This window comes from Camelus dromedarius, chromosome 8 (assembly GCF_036321535.1).
Source record: "Camelus dromedarius isolate mCamDro1 chromosome 8, mCamDro1.pat, whole genome shotgun sequence".
Classification (NCBI taxonomy): Eukaryota; Metazoa; Chordata; class Mammalia; order Artiodactyla; family Camelidae; genus Camelus; species Camelus dromedarius.
The window spans coordinates 31,435,759-31,459,162 of NC_087443.1; the positions used below are offsets into that span (position 1 = coordinate 31,435,759).

At 39.7% G+C, this 23,404-nt stretch overlaps 2 protein-coding genes, 1 long non-coding RNA gene and 1 pseudogene across 6 annotated transcripts in view; 2 read left to right on the plus strand and 2 right to left on the minus strand.

The window, feature by feature from the left end:
- The window catches only part of LOC135321819 (uncharacterized), a 64,000-nt gene extending 60,152 nt beyond the window's left edge, over positions 1-3,848 (minus strand). Inside the window, exons 1-2 of the long non-coding RNA XR_010381923.1 lie at positions 2,850-3,848; positions 1,134-1,312 (exon numbers count right to left, since the gene is read on the minus strand). This is a non-coding gene — a long non-coding RNA (uncharacterized LOC135321819). The remainder of the gene's footprint in view (positions 1-1,133; positions 1,313-2,849) is intronic.
- Positions 1,145-21,507, plus strand: PLA2G12B (phospholipase A2 group XIIB). 2 transcript variants are annotated; one of them, XM_010984173.3, is made up of 4 exons: positions 1,145-1,355; positions 10,944-11,032; positions 13,648-13,813; positions 20,949-21,507. In XM_010984173.3, the coding sequence occupies exons 1-4, from the start codon at positions 1,145-1,147 to the stop codon at positions 21,068-21,070; spliced, it is 588 nt and encodes a 195-aa protein (XP_010982475.1). In that variant the 3' UTR covers positions 21,071-21,507. The 2 variants fall into 2 exon arrangements, with proteins under 2 accessions (XP_010982475.1, XP_010982476.1); XM_010984174.3 differs by having other exon boundaries at positions 20,952-21,507.
- On the plus strand, positions 17,587-18,874 carry LOC105092490 (vesicle transport protein SFT2A-like; annotated as a pseudogene).
- A 1,088-nt stretch (positions 21,508-22,595) lies between the features above and the next one.
- Positions 22,596-23,404, minus strand: part of OIT3 (oncoprotein induced transcript 3) — a 29,104-nt gene continuing 28,295 nt past the window's right edge. For all 3 annotated transcript variants that reach the window (XM_064488072.1, XM_010984175.3, XM_064488071.1), the window contains one exon: positions 22,596-23,350. In XM_064488072.1, coding sequence (XP_064344142.1) covers positions 23,180-23,350 — 171 coding nt within the window. In that variant the 3' untranslated portion in view covers positions 22,596-23,179. The remainder of the gene's footprint in view (positions 23,351-23,404) is intronic.

The following is a 23,404-nucleotide window of genomic DNA, read 5'->3' on the forward strand; positions in this document are numbered from 1 at the left end:
ATTGGTGGCAGTGTTGCTGTTCATATGAAATATTGTTAACCGCTCCCCTTCCTGGAGTCTGAATCTTTAGACAAATGCATTTCTTATCTAATATGAAGACATTTAATTCATTCTTTTCTACGGGCTTTCCAGACTTTTGAGACAGAAGCTAAAGGACTCATTTGGTTCATAAAAGTATCAATTTTGTGGACTAGTGATTTCATGGATGGAATTTATTTCTTTATATGACTAAAAACAAAGTATAAACTGAAGGTGATGCCAAAACGCTAGACTTCAGGCAACAGTCTTAAAACCTAAAGTTTCAAATAGTGTTTCTGATAAACTCTCTGACTTTTAAGCAAATCAATGCAAGAAAAACACTAGGAGAGCTGAGCTCCCCCAGGACTATTCCAGGGCAATCTGTAGATAACAGATGCTGCTGAGAGGAAATAAAAATACTGCTGTAAATACAGAGGCAAAAATCCCCCAGCACTAGGATGGCTACAATTAGGAGCTCTGCCAGATTAGAACTGAGTCTGAGAGCCAAGTAGGGACCCAAGGCAGAAGCTGGGGTCCCAAATCTGAACACCACCTTCACACACACTTGGAATACACTGAGCACACTCAGTAATACCCAGACCATTGGTACAGGTATCACTGCTGACCCTCCATCACTGGGGTTTTCCTGAGCCCTTTATGTATCTGCCTGAATCTTCCAGAGACCAGGTGTAGGACTGGTTTAGGAGTGAGGCTAGGTCCTTTGTGTCGAGGCTGGTCCTGGAGGAACAAACTTGTAACTAATCCATAGGTTAACCCGCTGGTTGGGGGTAGAATTCTAATTGTTCCACAGCCCAAGCCTCCTAGAAGCTGGCTAACATCTTCTTCCTCCAAGGCTGTGGAATCCACTCTGCAGTCTTCTCTCTCACTGGCCATCCGACGACAGGCCCTCCTATTGCCTAACCTTTGCCCTTTCTAATTGCCCTGATCTCATCCCAACCTCCAGAGCTATGTTTAAAGTCCACCTCTGGGGAGCACACAGATTGAATGTTCCAGATATCTCTTCCCCAGTCCTGCTTGGCATCTGGCCCAGTGGGCTGTGTACCCAGACTTCCCGGGACACTGGCTGGCGTTTGAGGAGAGACCTCAGTGCCTACCTGGTTCCAGGATGACGCGGGCCATCAGCTTCTTGATTTTGTGGCTCAGCCTGGGGGGTGGCCTGGCGCAGAGTGACAGCAGCCCTGACGCAGAGGAGTCCTATTCAGACTGGGGCCTTCGGCACATCCGGGGCAGCTTTGAATCTGTCAACAGCTACTTCGATTCCTTTCTGGAACTGCTGGGAGGGAAAAATGGAGTCTGTCAGTACAGATGCCGATATGGTGAGTACATGGTTTCTCTGCCTGTAAAACTATCACTGGTGGACCTGTGATCAGCTGGAGCAGGGCCACAATCGGTCACGTACTTTTTCTTGTTATCTGCCACAGAGAGGGGTGCCAGATTCACCAAATAAAAATATAGGATGCCCAGTGAAATCTGAATTTCAAATCAACGACCAACCCTATGTTAAAAATATTTGAGATATTCGGGACACACGGTGATAAATTACTGGTTGCTTATCTGAAATGTAAATGTCACTGAACTTCCTGTATTTTACCTGGCAAAGCTCCTCCAAAGAGCTTTGGAGGACTTGTCCCCTGGGGCCATTTTAATGGGTTTGCTGTGAGACAGGTACTGAGGATACAGGTGGCCAGGGTGGGGAGAAAGAATTTGAGATGTCTTTGTGAGGTGATCCCAGGGCTGAACACTGAAGCTGAACGTTCAGTGGAAATTCTGAGCTTCCTCCGTCCCTCAGTGCCTAGCTCAGAGTGGATTCTCCTTTTTCCCTAATGCTGTTCACACCTTCCTTCCAGCTCTGATCAATTTGCCTGACTTCCCAGAGAGTGCCTGCGGGGCCTCAATCAGCAACAGCTGGCCTTGAGGGGTAGGCTGGGCGTCTGCAGCCGCCTCTGCGTGGTGTCGGAGGGTGTTGGAGTTGGATGTAGCACCGTTTGGTGGGCAGGAGCACCTCGGTGCCTGAGCTGTAAGAGGGTACCTGGGAGCCAGGGTGCCCGCCTGGCTGCAAAAGAACGGACCCTGGGGCCCACTCTTCCTTCACTCTGCGCAGGACGTCAGAGTAGTGGGAGCAGAAGCCGAGCCCTGGACCTTGCAGCTGGGAGGCAAGGGGCAGTGACTTCAAACACAGTTGGAAATGTTTTCCAAAGCAAACACAGTCTCCTATAGCATTAGTATCATTATTTAGTTTATCAAATGTTTCATAACAGGATTAGAGATGAAAACGGTGAGTCAGTTTAGCCTAGCAGAAAAACACTTGAGAAATATTTCCTCCAGACACTCAACAGATAAAACTCAGCTTGGAGAGAGACTCAAAAGAGCTACATACTTGCTAGATTCAGCCAGTCTCTCACTCCCTTTTTACCTTTGAGCAGGGGAAGTCAGCCCCTTTATAAAAGACAGTGAGGAGACAATGGTTAACCATTGCTTCAGAACCAAAAGTTTTGCAGCATCGAAATTTTAACCACAGAGGGATATGGCGAAAAAAGCTGAAGATTATAGGGTCAATCTGTGCTAGGACCCACCCGGATTGCTAGCCATGTCTTTGTGCAAAGTGTGTTGGACAGATGCAGAGATGCCTAGTCTCGGGGACTGTGCTCACCTAGTTTGCATGGATGGGGCAGTAAAGAGTTAACTCACTTCAGCTCTTTGATCAACACAGGTGCTGTTTTCCTCCCTAGAGGCAACACAAGACTTGGGTCTATGGTTTAGCAAACAGATAACAGCAAGACTTTTTTTCTTAAGGGGAACAAGAATCAAACCTCCTTCTCTAGCCAGAGCACTGAACGATTTCATCAAATTTTGGTTGCAAGCCTCCACCTGGGCGGGTCGATGCAACAGCCACGGGTGGGGGACGGGAATAGTCAACAGAGAGACTGCAGGGATGCAAATAGCTCCACACACTCTGCAAAACAGAACCAGTCCAAGGAGGGGCCTGAAAAACACGTAGGAAACAGGGGGTTAGGCCTTGTTACCTTTGGAACTGAGCGGAGCTGAGAACCTGGAGGCTGTTTGCACAGGGTGTCTTCTCAAGTTGACTGTGAATCAAGCGGGGTTTTGAAGAGAGAACACCTAATAAGTAACTGGGTCTCGGTTCTCTTTCAGTTTACTTTGCGATAACACTCCTTGGACACAGTGCTCCTCTTCTCTCTCTAAGGCAGTAGCTCTCCAACTCGCTGGGGCTGGGTGCTGCGAGGGCCCTGAAGGGCTTATTTAAAGACCGCTGGGCCCCGCCCCCTCGCCCTGGCAGGTCTTGGGTGGGGCCAGAAAATTTGCATTTCTAAGGGTTCCCAGGTGATCCTGATTCTGCTGGTCCTAGGACCATACTTGAAGGAGAAAACTGCTTTAAAAACTGCATTTTTTTTTTTTTTGCCAGAAGGAACAATTTAGCAACATTAGTGTACAAGAAAAAAAATTTCCATTTGGTAGGTACTTACCTCTACTCCAAACAGTGGTTCCTACCTCGCCCTGCACTTAGAATCACCTAGGGGTCTTCAAAAACTCCTGACGCCCAAATCAATTAAATGAGAATCTCCGTGGGTTGAATTCAGGCGCCAGGAATGTTAGCATTTCCCAGGTGATTGCAAAGTGCAGCCAAGGTGTGGAGCACGATTTAAGGGCTCATTCTTGGAGACAAAGATGTGTTTGTGTCCTGGTAGTCTACAATACTGTCAGCATTGCTTCCCACACTTCTTGTATCGACAATTCATTTTCATGTCAACACACATAAATCTGGACTTGCCAAAGGATCCAGCTGTAAATATAACAAGATGCTGGGTTAATAGCATACGTGGTACAACAGGTATAAGGGGTCTGTACTAATGTAAACAAGATTTCCTCTCCCAGCTCAGGGATTCTGATGCAGTAGGTCTTCAGTAGGAACTGCATATGTGGTCCTTGAACCAGACTTTGAGAAATACTAGTAATGGAAAAATCAGGGGTTTGAACTAGGGTTTGCTGGGGTGTCCCATTGCCGATGACCTTGGGCCAGTTACCTAAGTCTCTCAATCTTTGTTTCCTCATGTTTATAACTAATGTTAATAACACCGACCTAGCAAGGTTGTTGTAAGAATTAAAGATAATATATATAAAGAATTATGGAGCATGGCAGATACCAAACAGATTTTATAAATGTTATGAGAAAGACAGTCTGGTAAACAGGTTAATATGCATTCAGATTCTTCAGATTCTCTTTCAATATAAAATTTACAAACACAGAAATCCCAGTGGCTGGACAACACCCTCTCAGCTTCTGGAAGAAGTCATCAAATGACGATTTAGGTGTTCTGTGCCTTCATGAAGGTCTCCGGAGCAGAGTTTCTGTCTTGTAAATCATGATTTAAGATACCAGCCACACTGTCACACTTTGATAAAAAGACCTCATGACAAATTTCTTCTTGGGTTTAGTTCTAGGAAAAAAGGTATCCTAAAATATAAGTCTTCTTATTTTCAAGAGAACTTTTTATCTTCTGAAATCTTAGAGCAAAATTTTATGAACCTGTGAGTTTGCGTATTTTTCCAGGGAAAGAATTTACAGCCTTCATCAGAGTCCTAGGAGATCCATAGCCCCAAAAAGAAAACAGCTGCTGGGTTAGAGCCAAAGATTGTTCTCGAGAAGGGTGATGAGATGTCTGGGTTTGCCTGGGACGGAGGGAAGGGGAGGAGGTTCCTGGGACGGAGGGACTTTTAATACTGTAAGAGGGACAGTCCCAGGCAAACCAGGACAATTCAGTCACCTTAACCTCATGCAGTAATTTAATCTGTTTTAGCAACTGAAATAGAGTTTATTGCGTCAGTTAAATTGTCACAGTTCTGTTTTTTTCCCTTGGTGTGTCCCTCAGGCTGTATTTGAGTGTTTCTGCCAGTAAGCAGGATATACACCTCAAATACAGCACTCTGACCCCTGGGTCAACCTCTCGAGGAGCACAGTGTCCTCTGCGGGCGTCGGTGGGAGGGGAGAAGGGACACACCCTCCCGAAGACTTCACCCTTGGCCTCAGTAATGAAGTCTCAGATGATTTTTACTGTTCTTTTCTGGTGACAAAACAGAAAGAAAAAAGGCTGGGCTCGGGGGCAGTGGACATGCCTGCAGGTAGAACTCGGGTTTCACGTCTAACTTTCCTCCTAAATCTCCCTTATTTGCCTTTAAGTGTTTTATGATGTTTCACTTTATTCAGAAGGTTTAAATTTTCATAAGAGCAAATCTGTCAGTTCTTTTCTATGAAGGCTATTCCACTCTATTGCTATTCATAGAAACCTATTCTATGGCTTCTGAATTTTTTGGTCCTGCTTGAAAAACCGTCCTCACATCAAGATGGTAACAACATTCTTTGGCTCTTTTTTTCCGTGAAAGCAATCACAGCTAATACATAATGAATGAGCATTGCTGTGCTAAAAATAAAAGCCTTTCTTATTTCTTATGAGCACTAAAATTTTAATTTCATATAATTTTCACATGTACAAAATATTATTCTTGCCTTGACTTCCCCCCACTCCCCAACCATTTAAAAGCATAAAAAACATTTTTCTCCAGCAGGTTATCCAAGAACAGACAGATGGGCTGGACTTGGGCCAGTGTTTGCCAAGCCCTGAACCAGCTCGTATAGACAGCCAAAACCAAAAAATAAAATTAATTTGTGGACATCGGACATTATTGATGCCGAGACTCGAAACATCAGACTGAAAAGACTCAACATAACTCAAAACGACTCAAACTGTAATGTGAGGATATAATACATGATTTCTGCCTAGACTCAAACCATCACTTTTTTCCTTAGAACTTTTACTTCAAGCTTCATTGCTAAAAAGAATTTCCGCAGCTATCCTAAAATATTAAATACTATTAAAATAGCCCGTATCTATAGCTGGCCAGGTAGAATGTGTCTGTAGCTGGTGTTCCGTTATTTTTCAAGCTGGGATATCAGTTTTATCTTCTGTGAGTTATCAAGTGCAAGAAAGGCAGAGGCTGACTCAGGAAACTGCAGTCAGTCTGCAGCAAAAGTGCTTTATCAGGAGAGTTCTTAAAGAGTTAAGCTTCACCATCAAATTTAGACATTCGTTTCTTCATTGAAAAATTTCCCCCTGATTTCTATAAAGCTAATATGGATAGAACACTTGTAAAAGAAAAATCAAAAAAAAAAGTAAATAAAATCACCATAATCTCACCTCCAAGAGACCATACACATTTAATTGTATGGCAAAGTGTGATTATTTTCCTATGTGCAATTTGATTACTAATATTACATAACACACTTTACTTATTCCCCCACTCCCAGGTCTACACACACACAACAGGTTGGTAGAGTAGCAATGCTAAGTTATATTTCCAAGACTCTTGAAAAGTAATGCAGGGATTACTGGTGGGCTGGCAGACTCTGTCAAGTACAGTACTTCTCCATTACAAATAACAAGAAAGGCTGAGTGGGAGGGTGGGTATAGCTCAAGTGGTAAAGCGCGTGCTTGGCATGCCTGAGGTCCTGGGTTCAATCCCCAGTACCTACATTATTATATAAATAATTAAATTAATGAACCTAATTACACCCCCCCACACACATAAGAGACTAAAATATTTTAAAAGAGAAAAGAAAAGAAAGGTTGAGTGGAAGTAAAATGTAAAACAAAAACCACACACTCAAGCCAGAATGAAGTAAAGGGAAACCTTCAAGTTCCAGAAGTGAAGAGGAAGCACAGAGCCAAAGTGGTAGCAGAAGTTGGGGGCCTTGGTCTAGAACATATATAGACTTCAGGGGCTGAAGAATGGGTTTTAATGCTCACACACAGAGAGGAGACTTAACTTTTACCTGTAAAAATTGGGAAGTTGGAACAGAACAGTCTGCATGAAGCTTAGAGCCTGAGGAGCCATCTAAACGGGAATAGAAAATCCAGTATTTCAAGACGTAGCAAGGATGCTTTCTCTCCCGCTAGGGCTAGAGCTGGAGCTTGGGGGAAGAATAAAGAACACCCACTAAAAATATCACTACCTGAAGCATATTCTATGCACAGATGAAGAATCTGAATCTATACAGCCAGCTTGGTGTGAGGAACCCAAGCTCAGAAATTAACAGAAATACCCGTGTCTCAGTTATCTTGGGACTCCTAGAGCCTCAGCAAAAGCAGTTAGGGACTATTCTATAGTATGTGACCCAGGGCACAGGAAATAAACAAGCCCTTCTACAAACAATTACATATCATGTGGAAAATAATCCACCCTGAGGGAGAGCCAGTAGACGTTAAAAAAATGAAAGGGCATCCCAAGGACTAGAGATAATAAAATAATACAACAACAGCATTTGAAGGTATTAAAGAAAGGAAGGAATAGAAAACATTAAAAACAAACAAACAAACCCAGAACTCAATGAAAATGAATACACAGATTAAAAACACGATTTAAATAGAAATCCAAGAAATGAAAATTATAGTCATCAAAAGAAAAAACTCAATGGACGAGTTACATAGCAGATAACCTAGCAGTCAGTCAACCTAGAGATAGCTAGTAAATTGAAAAACAGCTTTGATGAAGCTAGTAAAAATTCAGTACAAAGAGAGAAAAAGAGAAAATATAAAAGAGATTAAGATCTATGAAGGACAGGATTTAAAAGATTCAACATTCAGTAACAAGAGTCCCAGAAGGAGAAATTACAGAGAATGAGGAATATTAAAAAATTAGGCAAGGGCTGTGAATTCTCCAGAGGTAAAAGACACCCAAGTCTTCAGATTGTTCCAGGTGGGATATGAATATACAGACCACATCTAGATACATTGTGGTGAAACTGTGAGCATTGAAGAAATTGGAATCCTGTGCATTGCTGGTGGTAATGCAAAATAATTCAGCTGCTCAAGAAAGCAGGCTGATAGTTCCTCCAAAAGTTAAACAGAATTACTATATGACCCAGTAATTCCACTCCTTATGTATATACGCTCCAAAGAACTGAAAATATTCAAATACTTGTACACAGTTGTTCATAGAAGCACTCTTCACAATAGCCAAAAGATGGAAACAACTACAATGTCCAACTACCGTGGATGAATAAACAAACTGTGGTGAATCCAGAGAATGGAATGTTATTCAGCCATAAAAAGGAATGAAGTACTGATACCTGCTACAACGTAGATGAACCCTGAAAGATGGAGAGTGACTGCTAATGGGTCTGGGGTTTCTTTTTGGGATGATAAAATTGTTCTATGATTAGATTGTGTGGTGGTCTCACAACTCTATGAATATGCTATATAGCACACTGAATAACACACATTAAATAAGTTACTGTATAATATGTGAATATCTCAATGAAGCTGTCATAGAAAAAAAAATGTATGAAAAAGAGATCCAAATCATCACGGCAACTGCAATCATTATGTATTGTTGAGTAACAAGTGACCCCTCACACTTATCAGCTGACAATAACAAACATGTATTGTATCACACAGTGTCTGAGGGGCAGGAACCCTTGAGCAGCTCTGCTGGGGACTTCCAGCTCTAAGTTTCTCATAAGGTTGTAGTTATGCTGCCTGTTGATACCACAGTCTCTGAAGATTTGTCTGAAGCTGGAGATCTCCTTCCAAACTCATGTGGCTGTTAGCAGGAGTCTTTAGCTCCTTATGACATGGGCTTTTCCATGACACAAGTTCTAGTCTTTTATAACAATCTTGGAAGCAGCATACCTCCAATTCTGCCTTATTCTGTTGGCCACATAGACCAACCCTGGGACAATACACTTGGGTATTAAAACCCGGAGATGGGCAACCCTGGGGGCCATCTTGAACTACCATCTTATACACATGTTGTATCACAGCCCAAACAGACTATGGTGGAGACTGCGTATTGTCTCCTAGTATCCTTCCACTTTCTACATTAATAAACCCTCCTCCCAACTTCAAGCTGGGCTCATGGCTGCCTCCATTGAAGAAAAGCTTCATTCCCAAGCCCATCTTTGCCATTGGTGGTGTTGTTTATTAAGGTCTGGCCAAGGGAAGTGAGAGGGAGTGATGTCTGTAACATTCTGAAGTGTATTTATTAAAGAGAGGAGCTCTGATCGTGCTACCTCCTTCTTCCATCCTGCTGCTTGTAATATGGATGTATTGGCTGAAACTCCATCTTAGACCATGAGAGCCAGGGCTACTATTCTAGCACTGGTAGAGCAGAAAGCCAGAAGCAGCCTGGGTTCTAGAAAAGGGCAAATTTATCATTCTAACCTTACGAGCCTTAATTCTGGATCTTGATGAGATATCCTATCTTGTTTAAGCATGTGAATAATACAGTATGTATGAGATATTATATACAGAGAAAATTATAACACTCTATTGAAGGACATAAAGGAAGACCTAAATAAATGGAAAGCTATACTATGCTCATGTTTGGGAATTCAGTCTAAGAAATTCAGTTGTCTCCAAATGAATCTATAAATTCAACGTATTTTCAATAAAAATCCTAGTGATATCCCTTGTAGAATGTACTAAATTGATTCTAAAATACACATGCAAGAGTAACAGACATAAGAATAATCAAGACAAGTTTAGGAATAACAAGGAGCGGGGGCTTTAAAGCATAGACTTAGTATCTAAAAATTAAAAGAGAAAGATGGGATGCAAAGGGGCTTCAACTGTACTTGTAACATTTAATTAAACAGAAAAAATATTGACAGCAAGTTTGGCAACGTTATTATGTTTGTGTAGTGGGCACATGGGTGTTTTTCTGACATCAGTTTTGAAATATTTCATAATATAAAATAATTAAAAATAACATACTTGGTAGGAGGAGATTAAAGAAAAGAAAGAAGAAATGCCATGTGTTTCACTCAGAGGATTCATTCTTAGCTTATCTCATCAGTCTTTTTCTATGTCTTGCATCTCTTACAAGAGGCAGAGGAACATGGGGAAAGAACACAGGCATCGGAGACGAAGAAATCTGGATTTATATCTGAATTCCCCTCCTTTCTATATGAGTCAGGCACGTCATGAAACCTTTGAGCCCCGTTTTCCTTATCTGGATAATGGGATAAAAAATCCTCACTAAGGAAGGCTGTCCTGAGATCATCTCAGGTCAAGGTTATCTTTACGTACAACGACTACCCTTGATACACTGACAAAGCTTCTCTGTACTTAGTGGTAAGATTATAAAATAACTCAAAGCCATGTAGGAGAAACCAAGAAATCCAAAGCTTTTCAGATAGTTTTGGCTTAGTTCTATAACACAAATGCTTAAAATATTGCAGAGGGGTGTTTTCTTTGCCCTTTGGTAAATAATGCTTTGTCTACATTTGTGGAATCTTGCAAAATTTCCTTCCAGTTATTCTGGAAAAAGCTTGTGGTGCCATTTAAATTCTGACTCCTTAAGTATATGATCAGCTGGTGTTCTTTTTCTGTGCACAGTATGTGGTCTTACAGTGGATGGAGGAGGAAGAAACCTTGGGTTTCGTCTGGTTTTGCCATGGATCTTCAAGGTCATGCACTTAAGAAATGTTAGAACTGTCAGTAAATAAATGCCCATAAAATTCTTCAAGATGAGGAGAAAAACACCAACCTGGTCTGAAGGTTATTACTCTTTGATGACATCATCATCACCACCACCATCTAATTTGGATGTGAATAGCTAGCAAGGAACAATGACTTGGGGGGAGGTAATTAGGCTTATTTATTTATTTTATTATTATTTTTTTAAATGGAGGTACTGGGGATTGAACCCAGGACCTCATACATGCTAAGCATGTGTTCTACCACTGGGCTATTCCCTCCCCGCAAGGAACAACGACTTTTAAAGGAAAAATTGAAGATGCTTTTAGATCATTTTTATTTGATTAATGTTTCCAAATGCTTAATTTCTAAACATTTCTTCCTGCTTCTTTCCTCTCTGTCTCCTGCTAGGAAAGGCACCAATGCCCAGACCTGGCTACAAGCCTCAGGAACCCAACGGCTGCAGCTCCTATTTCCTGGGTCTCAAGGTACCAGGAAGTGTATGTACACTGCCATTATTTTCTTACTTGATTGGTGTTAACAAAGAATAACCCAAGAGTTATCACTGATGGTGGAAGTCATCACTTATGGAATATTTGAGCAATACAACTAGTATTTTTAATTGGCTACAGAGAAAGGGAGGTAATTTTCAAAGTCTCTGATTTCCTTTTCTCAGAGGCAGCTCTCCCTCAGATAAGCCAATGCATAGTCAACTTTGAAGTCACCACTGCCAATATCAGCTGAGCCTGAGGGGGTCAGACCTAACTTGATTTGAAGTAGTTCTGACAAGTGTGACATTTAAATTGCTGAGACTGTTCAGTGATGTGCTGGAGCAAAGCTGGAACTGACCAGTGAGAGCCGGTTATTCTATAGTCAGGACTTTTGCAAGAGGCAGACTTCATGTCGGAACTGTCAAATCGACTATGTCAGCAGTGTTAACAGCATAGAAATCTGCAAAAACCCACCCGCCAGCTCACACCCCCACCATAGACAACTAGCTGCTGGCTAGACATTTATCATATGTCACTGACCATGTCTCAAACTGTTGGCCTCCTCTAAAAACAAGGAATAATAATTACTTTCTTTTAAGACCCCTTGGAAGCCCTTTTACCTTTTTCACTTTAGAAAAGAGGTTTCATATAAAATGTAGGTAGAAGGATTTCATATCTAAATGAGAACTGTAGTTTAGATCTGTCTTTTAGCTTGTGTCTTAATCAGGCTAAACTTCACTTTTCTGCTGATTCAAAAGATTTTTGTAATAATTTCCCAAGCAGCATCATGTTTAATTTATTCTTCTCAATAAAATGCTGCTCACCCATGTGGTGTGCTTGTGCAAATTGGAAAAAAGTTCCCTTTCTGCAAGACAGTTTTCTTCCATCTGTCAGAAACTAAGCTTAGTATCCTGATTTTGCAAGAAAAGGAAACTTGACTGCCATTGGCTAGACATTTTTCTTAATAAATGTGTAAATCTATGATGTCTTGTGGGAAGGTGCCCCCATAGATGGGACGCTCTTGTTTACTGGACAACCTGCACAGCTGAACACCCAGCCTTGTCCACAATCATCAGGATGTGTATGGACACAGAAGACAGTACTTTCAAATATGTATTTATATTAGAGAAACTACGTATTTTTGGCTAAAATTGTTTACTTGTTATCAATTCAGTAGCTATGGAATAGGTCTGCACTCTTATTTTGAGAGTCATGCCATTTTGTTTACTGGTACAAATAGTATTTAGAACTACTTCAAGAATTTCCAATTTAGTTGAATGATAGCCACTATACTCATCTCATTCCGTTGCCTCTATTGTGATATAGTTTTAGTTTTCGGGCTGAAGTACAAGCAAAGTGGCTTGCTTCTGGCATCAGATGATGAAAATTTACCCAGAACTACTGAGTCTAGGCCTTTGCCTGGTCTAATGAGTTAGATTATCTCTTAATATAATAATGTTTTGTTTGGGGTTTTGCTTAAAAGGGCATTTTAAACTGCAAAAGTCCACATTCTGCTTTAGGTGGCCTTGGAGTAAAAGTTCAAATAAGAGAACACTTAAGGAGACCCAAGAGGAAAGGGTCTAGATAGCTCAGTAATCAATCCCCACCCATACCCTGACACCAGCTTCCGTCTAAGTCCAAGTCTATGTTATCAGAAGAACTTGCAAGAGATTCACATCTAGACTCACCCTGTTGACATCTATTTACAAACCATAGATTGATTTCTCTTCTTTAATCACTGGCTGTATCTTTTTCCTTTCTTGCTGAAGAGTTTGTCAAATTAACTTGTTATTTTGGAAGTCAAGGTCATCTATCAACTTGCCTTTCTAACTTAAAAATATATATATACATATGTAAATACTTACATAATAAAATACATATACAATATATTACCCTGCTAAGACTCTTGGAAGACTAAACCAATTGACTTGCTCACATATGATTTGCTCATTATTTTCTTTCTTTACTTGCTGTATCCTAAGTCTACCATCATCTTTAATAATCCTCTCAAAAAAGTCCTGTTTGATAACTCTATGTGTGGCATTCTATGAACTTAGTTTGTGACACATACATAATTGTTTATAGGACACTTAATAAATGTGTGTGTGCACGTGTGTGTGTGTTAGATACTGTCACTTGTGGTCAGGAACTACATTCTGTACCCTTCTCTGCTCCTTAAAAAGGTGCTGCACGGGATGGTTCCCTGATAATTGCTGGTGACCTCTTTGTGAACTAGGGCTTAATTTTTCATACTTCTGAGCCTTGGAATCCTTTGCTCAAACAAAATCTCACATAGCATAGGTTTGAATTGAATTTGGAAGTCTTGAAGCTCTGCCCTCTTGACTAACTTTCTGATTTCTATTTTTAGCACCGTAGTGGCCTGTGAATGTGAAAATCACTAAAATCTGAAAGAAAAAAAAGGCCATGCAAGGTTATTAATCTAGTAACTAGATCATGACTGAAACTTAGTGTCCTGTCACTGTCAACCTGATATATTCTTTCCAGTCACTTTTGTGCTACTGAATTGATCTGAATCTGTTAACAGGAATTTGAGAACAAGGTGGGCAAGGTTGCCTAAGGCCCTTGGTCTAAACGTGGCATTTTCTTCCTTCTCTTTTCCCCAGATGGACTTGGGCATTCCAGCAATGACCAAGTGCTGCAACCAGCTGGATGTCTGTTATGACACTTGTGGTGCCAACAAGTATCGCTGTGATGCAAAATTCCGATGGTGTCTCCACTCAATCTGCTCTGATCTTAAGAGGAGTCTGGGCTTTGTCTCCAACGTGGAAGGTAGGTATCTTAAGGGCATCTACTTGTGAGCACAGAGTTTGGTGCCTGTTTACACACAGAAATGTAGCCAGAGCCTCTTTACTTAAAGGGACCGTCAGAACTCACTGAACTTTCTTTAGAGAACACTGTGACCAATGAAAGCAAGGGGAAAGGAAGATTCTGGGCATTCCTTCACTAAAGTTCTCTCCTGTCCTTGCCAGGAGCTGCTGGCGCCACTCCTGATGGACAGGGCCTTAGCAAAGCCTTCCCAGAGACATAAAAAACTATCCTCAAAGACCAGAGCAAGAGTTGCCCAACTGGCTTTGGTTATCCATTCCACTGTTAAATAATCTTCCATAACAGGAGTTATTCTATATAGGACTACGTGGTTGGGTTTAAGCCTTTTTTTCTTCTTCTTCTTATTTTGTTCTCAGGGTAAGAATTTTGAAAAGCCCATCTTTTTTTGTGTAAAGGTCTCTATATACTTGAGGATAATTATTTTTAAATGACTGCTTAGCTACCTAATTTCTAGCACTGATTCTGTCATTTCTTTTTCCTAATTCACCTTAGGAAAAATTGTAATCTTTTAGTTTCAGAAGCCCAGACATTACATCCAGGTATTAGCATTATATATTTCTAGATGGTGAAGTTTGAAATTCAGGCATATTAAGAGCTGGCCTCATGCCACCAAGAAAGTCAGCAGTAGAAAGAACCTTGGATCTTGTTCACAGATCAATGTCTAGAGTGTCATTCTAAAGTGAATGTGTGAGGGCATGAAAATGTGAATAATTAATTAGGCCCTATAAAAGTAGTGTCACTCTATCTGTACTACAGAATGTGAAAAAGTGCCTGCTGCTAATCTGGGGTCAGGTCAAGTTACTTCTAAGAAATATCCTATTGATTCTTTCTCCTAAATGTCTCTCTGATATACACTTGCCTGGTTACTCCAAAATAACCCAGTCTCCGGGCCCCATCCAACCTATTCTCTCCAGAGAGACCAGATATATTTTTATACCAGACAAATCTGGTTATCTCTGTTCTCCGTGTAAGTTCTTCAACAGGTTCCTCTTCCTTAGGATTAAATCCAAAACCTGAGGGTGACATTCATAGCCCTTTCGGACTTAGCCCTAGCCCATCTCTCCAGCATCATCTTGTTTATTTCTGATTTCTTTCGTGACTTCTGCCATTCCAAACTACGTGGGTTGATGGCCCGTATCTTTCTGCCTCTTCAGATCCCTCTGCTTGAAATACTCTGATCATTCATTCTGTTGTTCTTGTTGAAACAGTTTTATCGAGATATAATTCACATACTATACAATTCAACCATTTAAACACTTAAAAATACGTTCAGAGTTCTGCAGTCAGCCCCAAAATCAATTTTAGAACATTTTCATCACTCCAAAAAGAAACCCCATAGCCACTAGCAATCCCACATCCTTCCCCTGCAGCTCTAGGCAACCATCAGTCTGCTTTCTATTTCTATAGATTTGCCTATTCTGGACAATTCATATAAATGGAATCATATGACATGAGTTCTTCTATGACTGGATTGCACTTATTAATGTTTATCCATTTGTAGCATGCATATGTATTTCATTCCTTTTTATTGCTGAATAATATTCCATTGTGTGGATATCATATATTTTCTTTATCCAGTTGTTAACTGATGACCATTTGGGTTGTTTACACTTTTTGGCTATTATGAATAATTCTGGTATGAACACTTATGTACAAGTTTTTGTGGCAATATGTTTTCATTTCTCTTGAATATAAATCTAGAAGAGGAATTCCTAGGTTACATAGCAATTTTATGGCAAACTGATTTCCAAAACAGCTACACTATTTCACATTCCCACCAGCAGTGTATTAAGGTTTCAATTTCTCCACGTCCTTGTCGAGACTTGTCATTATCTGTTTGATTATTGACTCTAGTGGGTGTGAAGTGGTATCTCATTGTGGTTTCGATTTGCATTTCCCTGATGGCTAATGATGTTGAGCATCTTTTATGTGCTTATTGGCCATTAAATAATTGCTCTGGAGAAATGTTTATTCAAATCCTTTGTCCCCTTTTAAATTGGGTATTTGTCTTTTTATTATTGAGTCATAAGATGTCTTTGTGTATTCTGGATGCAAATCCTTTATCAGACATATGATTTGTAAACATTTTCTCTCATTTTGTGGGTTGATTTTTTACTTTCTTGATGATACAATTTGTAGCCCAGAAGTTCTACATTTTGACTAAGTCCATTTTATCTACTTTTTTCTTTTATTGCTTGTACTTTTGAAATTATATGTAAAAAGGCTTTGCTTAACCCAAGGTCACAAAAATTTACTCCTATATATTCTTCTAAGAGTTTTGTCTTAGCTCATATGTTTAGATCTATGATCCATTTTTAGTTAATTTTTGTGTATGGTATAAGAAAGGGGTCCATTTGGTACGTGGATATACACCATTTGTTGAAAAAGACTATTCTTTCCTACGTTAAATCATCTTTGCACCCTTGTCAAAAATCAGTTGGCCATAATTGCAGTGTTTATTTCTAGACTATCAATTCTATTCCATTGAACTATGCTAGTAACACACTGTTTTTATTACTATAGTTTTATGGTAAATTTTGAATATCCTTCAACTTTGTTCTTTTTCAAGATCTTTTCAAATATTCTGGATCTCTTGTATTTCCATATGAATTTTAGGTTCATTTTGTCAATTTCTTCAAGAAATGGTATGTGGAATTTTGCTAAGACTTTTGTTGACTCTGTAAATTAATTTTAGGAGTATTGCCATCTCAACAAAATTAAGTTTAAAATTTTCTGATCAATGAGCATGAATGTCTTTCCACTTATTCCACTTATTTGGGTCTTCTTTCTTTCAACAATGTTTCATAGTTTTCGGAGCCAAGTCTTTTGTTTAATTTATTCCTAAGTATTTTATTCTTTTTGATGCTACTGTAAATGGAATTTTTTCTTAATTTTATTTTCAGATTATTCATTGATAATGTATATAAATACAACTGATTTTTTATATTGATCTTTTATCCTGCAAATTTGCTGAACTCATTTATTAGTTCTAACAAAATTTTAGTAGATTCCTTAGGCTTTTCTGTACACAAGATAGTCATCAGAATATTATCTTCCTTTTCACTTTGGATGCCTTTTATTTCTTTTCCTGCTAATTGCCCTGACTAGAACTTTCAGTACAATATTGAATAGAAGTAGTAAGAACAATGTGGCGATTACATAATATGCTACTGAACAACCAATGTGTCAAAGAAGAAATCAAAAGAGAAATAAAAAATACCTCGAGACAAGTGAAAATGGAAATATAACATACCAAAACTTATGAGATGCAGGAAAAGCAGTTGTAAGAAGGAAGTTCACAGCAATAAATGTCAGCATCAAAAAACAAGAAAGACCTCAAATAAACAACCTAACTTTACACCTCAAGGAACTAGAAAAAGAAAAGCAAATGAAGCCCAAAGTTAGTAGAAGGAAGGAAATAACAAAGATCAGAGCAGAAATGAATGAAACAGAGACTAAGAGGGCAATAGAAAAGATTAATGAAACTAAGATCTGTTTTTTTAAAAAGATAAACAAAATAGACAAGCTTTAGCTAGACTTCCCAAGAAAAAAAAGAGAGGATGCAAATAAATGAAATCAGAAAGGAAAGAGGAAACAGAACTGATACCACAGAAATACAAAGAACCATAAGAGACTGCTATGAACAATTATACATCAACAAATTAGACAACCTAGAAGAAATGGATAAATGCCTAGAAACATACAATCTACCAAGAATGAATCATGAGGAAATAGAAAATCTAAACAAAACTATTACTAGTAAGGAGATTGAATCAGTAATCAAAAACCTCTCAAACAAAAATTCAGGATTAGATGGCTTTATTTTTAAAGTGGCTTCAACATTCAAAGGAGAATTTATCAGCCACTTAAATGGCTTCAACATTAAAGAAGAATTAATACTAACCCTTCTAAAAACCTTTCAAAAAGTAGGAGAGGAAGGAATACTTCCGAACACATTTTATGAAGCCAGCATTACCCTGATACCAAAACCAGACAAGGACACCACAAGAAAAGAAAATTACAGACCAAAATCCCCGATGAACATAGGTGCAAAAATCCTCCATAAAATATTAGCAGCCTGAATCCAACAATTCATTAAAAAGATCATACATCATGATCAAGCAGCATTTATTCCAGGAATGCAAGGATGCTTCAACATCCACAAATCACTCAGTGTGTTAATGTGATCCACATTAACAAAATGAAGGATAAAAATCACATCATTTCAATAGATACAGAAAAAGCATTTGACAAAATTCAACACCTACTTATGATAAAAACTCTCAACAAAGTGGGTATAAAGGGAACATACTTCAACATAAAAAAGGCCATATATGACAAGCCCACAGCTAACATCATACTGTACAGTGAAAAGATCAGGAACAAGACAAGGATGCCCAATATTGTCACTTTTATTTAACATAGTATTAGAAGTCCTAGTCAGAGCAATTCACTAATAAAAGGAAATAAAAAGCATCCACGCAGGCGGGGCAGGCAAGTGAGTGGCCATCCCTGCAGCCCAGGAGTACGGCCAAGGAGAAGCTGCGGCATGGCCAGGGTGACGAGGAGCAGGGCCTGACTGTGCAGGTCCTGGCTGCCTCGTCCCTCAGCTTCAACACTGGGCTGAAGTGGTTTGCCATATAATTCGTAAGTGGCATCTTCTTCTCCATCCTTGAAACTGGATTGCTGTGGCTTCCTGGTGGCATAAAGCTTTTTGTAGTGTTTTATACCCTTGGAAATATTGCTGCCTTAGCCAGTACATGCTTTGTAATGGGACCCATGAAGCAGCTGAAGAAAATGTTTGAAACAACACGATTGCTTGCAACTATCATTATGCTTTTGTGTTTTGTACTTACCCTGTATGCTGCTCTTTGGTGGTATAAGAAGGGACTGGCCTTGTTATTTTGTATATTGAAGTTCTAGTCGATGACCTGGTATAGTCTATCATACATCCCATATGCAAGGGATGCAGTAATTAAATGCTGTTCTTCTCTACTGAGTTGAAAATCAGAAACTCTGAAAAGACCATTTGAAAGTTGAGATTCTATTTTTGGTGAAGTTTACTTTTCCTGATATAATAGTCACTCCAGAAACAACCTCACTGACCATTTAAGACCATTTTGTATACTGATAAAAACTACATGCTGATTAAACTCTTAAATGCTTGTGACGTTATAAAAAAAAGGGCACCCAAATCAGAATGGAAAATGTACACTATTTGCAGATGACATGGTATCATATATGGAAAACCCTGAAGACGCCACCAAAAAAACTGTTAAAACAAAAAACAAATTCAGTAAATTTACAAAATACAAAATCAATATACAGAAATCTGTTACATTTCTATATACTATCAGAAAGAAAAATTAAGAAAACAATCTCATTTGCAACTGCATCAAAAAGAATAAAATACCTAGGAATAATTTAACTAAGGCAGTGAAAGACCTACATACTGAAACCTAAAAGACATTGAGGTGTCACCTCACACCGGTCAGAATGGCCATCTTTCAAAAGTCCACGAATGATAAATGCTGGAGAGGATGTGGAGAAAAGGGAACCCTCCTACACTGCTGGTGGGAATGTAGTTTGGTGCAGTCATTATGGAAAACAGCATGGGGATTCTTCAAAAAACTGAAAATAGACTTAACATATAATCCAGCAATACCACTCCTGGGCATCGTATATCTGGAGGGAACTCTAATTTGAAAAGATACATGCACCCAAATGTTCATAGCAGCACTATTTACAATAGCCAATACATGGAAGCAATCTAAATGCCCATCAGCAGAAGACTGGATAAAGAAGTTGTGATATATTTATACAATGGAATACTACTACACCATAAAAAAGAATAAAATAATGCCATTTGCAGCAACATGGATGGACCAAGAGATTGTCATTCTAAGTGAAGTAAGCCAGAAAGAGAGAGAACAATACCATATGATATCACTCACATGTGGACTCTAAAAAAAAGAACACCAATGAACTCATCCATAAAACAGAAGCAGATTTGCAGACATAGTAAACAATCTTTTGGTTACTGCCAGGGAAAGGGGGTGAGAAGGCATAAATTTGAGAGTTTGAGATTTGCAAATGTTAGCTACTATATATAAAAATAGATTAAAAAAAACAAGTTTCTTCTGTATAGCACAGGGAACTATGTTCAATATCTTAAATAACCTTTAATGAAAAAATATGAAAACGAATATATGTATGTATATACATGACTGGGACATTGTGCTCTACACCAGAAATTGACACATTGTAACTGACTGTACTTCAATTTAAGAAAAAAAAAAAGACGTTGGTGGAAGAAACTGAAGATGATAAATAAGTGGGAAGATATTCTGTGCTCGTGATTGGAAGAATTCATGTTGTTAAATGTCCATATTATTCAAAGCATTCTACAGATTCAACACAATCCCTATCGGAATTACAGTGGAAGGCATTCTGAAATGTCTTCCATAATAAACCTTAGCACAAAGGGATAGAAACCTTTTCTGTGGCTCCTGTACGACTTTGGGGTTATTCCATTATGGTGTAGTGTAACTCTGTTTACCTGTCCATCCTGTTCATCTCTTTATCCAAACTGCGAGTCCTTGAGTTGGGCTCTCTTTGGTCTCTGCATCCCTGATGCCTCAGAGAGTGGCTGACCAACATATCCAAGAGGCACACATGCTTTTTCAAAGAATAAATGGTTATTCATCTCACTCGACCAGGGAAAGCTAGAGGAAATAAAGCAGTGTTATCTGAGGGAGTATTCTGGAAAAAAAAAGGTCAATTTTCCATGGACTAAGCATAGTGACATGGGAGACGTCACTTGCTAATCATGGCTTTGCCCATAAGAAGAGGGCATCCCAAAGTGTGTTCGGCTTTATAAGGTTGGATGGAAGCTTCTCTGAAAAAAGCTTCTCTTAAATCGATTTTTTTCCTTATAATTCTGTATTTGGATCACTGCCTTTACTTTTCTCTGGATAGCATGTCACCCTGGGAAATATGTGGCCTCTTCAACATTACTCACACTACTTGGGGGTAGTCCTGTATACTAACCTTGCTATTTCTCCTCATTTTTTTCAAGTAGCCTGTGATTCTCTGGCTGATACTGTGTTCAACACTGTATGGACCTTGGGGTGCCGACCGTTTATGAACAGCCAACGGGCAGCCTGCATCTGTGTGGAGGAGGAGAAAGAAGAGTTATGAGGAGGAGGTGATGCCTTTCTGGTTTCTAGTGACACCACAGCTGCCATCTCAGAGGTGGTAGGATGGAAGATGTAGCTCATCCTTTCTTCCAAAAGTTTTGGATACCACAAAGCAGGAGAAAGGAAACATTATTCTACAGCTGAAAAGTAAGCCTCGTCCTTTGAGGAGAACTGGAAAAAAAGACATGGAATGATTTGAAGGCTACTCTTTGCTTTAACACTGGTGACCCCAACCAAGACATATTTGCCTGGAAATTCAATTCTTAGTTTAAAGACTAAAATAAAGACTAAAATACTGGTATTCCTGGAAATGATAATTATATTCATAAGTGAAATTTTGGAGAATCCAACCATTTGGGAGGCAGTGACTTTCCTCTGATCCATGTTTCAGTTGCCAGTAAGCACCTCACATTTAATAAAGTGTACTTTTTAGAAAATTTGAAAAGAGATGAATGAATTCCATTATCACCAATATGCTAACATTTCACTTAGAAGAGGACAGAACCCAGCCTGGTAAGTTCCACCAATGATAACAATTATTTCTTCTGGTCCTGAAGAGATAAGACCCGGTGGGCAAAGTCAGAGGCTTACCTGACTAGAGCCAACGGAGGTGAAGGCCAGACGGAGTTAGGTCTCTGCAGTTCCATTTTTCCCTTCATTGAACTTGTCCTGTTGACATTCCTGATTACTAAGTGGTGTCAGGGTCAGGTAAAGACCTGAGAAGAGCTTGGTAAAAACTGCCACTGAGAACAGCGAGGAAAAGTCCCTGAAATCTGCAGAGCATGAGAGACAGATAGCCATTCCCTGCGTGGTGGTTCTCAGCCCTGATTGTGGATAAGAATCACCTGTGGAGCATTAAAAAACCCCAAAGAATCTTGGGGGGTGATACCTACGTATGGGTATTTTTTAAAACACCCCCCAATGATTCTGATGCACTGTGAGGCCTTGTGGGCCACTAAGGTCAGGGACTGACAAACGAAGGCCTGTGGGCCAAATCAGGCCTAGCACCTGTTTTTAAGTTTTACAGGAATGCAGCCAGGCTCACATTTGTTTATTGTGGCTCCAGTGCTGCGCAGCTGTGACAGAGACTGGTAAATAGTTTAAGCCCAGGAAGACTAAGCTATTTACCATTTGGCCCTTGACAGAAAAAGTCTGCCAACCTCTGATCTAGATCATTTATTTTCTCCTTTACCTTCCTTTTGTTAATTTCACTGGTTCCATTACGAATTGTCCATTGTCACCCTTTCTAGAAAGAAAAAGAAGAGAAACTGTTTTCTGATCTTATGTAAAGCCATAAAATAAATTGGCATATTAAGAAATTGGAGTTAACGGCGGATAATGTTTATCTCTGTGGTTTAGGATATTTATTTCAATAAAATTTATTAAGCACCTACAAAATAGAGGATGGTATAATTTTATACCCTTTTCTATTGTCTTATCAATCTGAGGGCACAGAATGCCAAACAGCAGGGCATGTAGTACCACATTTTCATTTTGTCTACAGTTCAGCCATTGAAGCACTTAAATGCATGTTAATAAATTTAATAACATTTATTAATTGAAAATAGTTCACTTAATATAAAAACACCAGAAGAAAATACTGTGCAAGAGAAAAACCAAATAGTACACACTTATATTGATAAACTTCCAAATCCCCTATGACTATTCTGTATTTGAATGGAAATTTCAGGGTATAACGATTGTTTACATATTTAAGGAGTTGGAGGGTATTTAAGTCATAATTTCAAGCAACTGTTTAATTTTTTTAAGTTCCTAGTTTGAAATATTATACCCAAGTTCTGATTTTAGTGCATCCTATACTAGGTGTTTTATTGCAGGGAAGAAATCGGGGGGATATGGGCGAGCTGCTTTCTGGGTGCACAGCACAGCTTTTGAGGATGAAAGCCCCACCCAGGACAGGTCAGTCAGCAGTGACCTTTCCCATCCCAGTGGGCCGGAGTCAGAGTTGGTTCTGGGAGTTTGTCTAAACCCACAGTATGAGGTTTAAAGCAGCACAATGTTTTAGGGTGTCAACCAATGTTCTCAGAGGGCGTGGAGAGAAATCCAAAGAGGTGGGCAGCCTGAAGCAGGACTCCGGTGTTGGGTGGTCCTAGTCCTCCCAGTCGATGCTGATGGGGCCACCTGTCAGTATTTGGCTCTGTGAACCTGCGGCATCCTCTCCTACTGCCTCACGACGCACTCGCCGGTGGCATCCCTGGGCACAGCGGGAACGCTCGTCCAGCATCCCGCAGACAAGGACCCGGCAGTGCAGGAACACTTCCTGGAAAGAGCATAATGATAACGGGCAAAAACGGTGCTAACAGCTGCCACATGT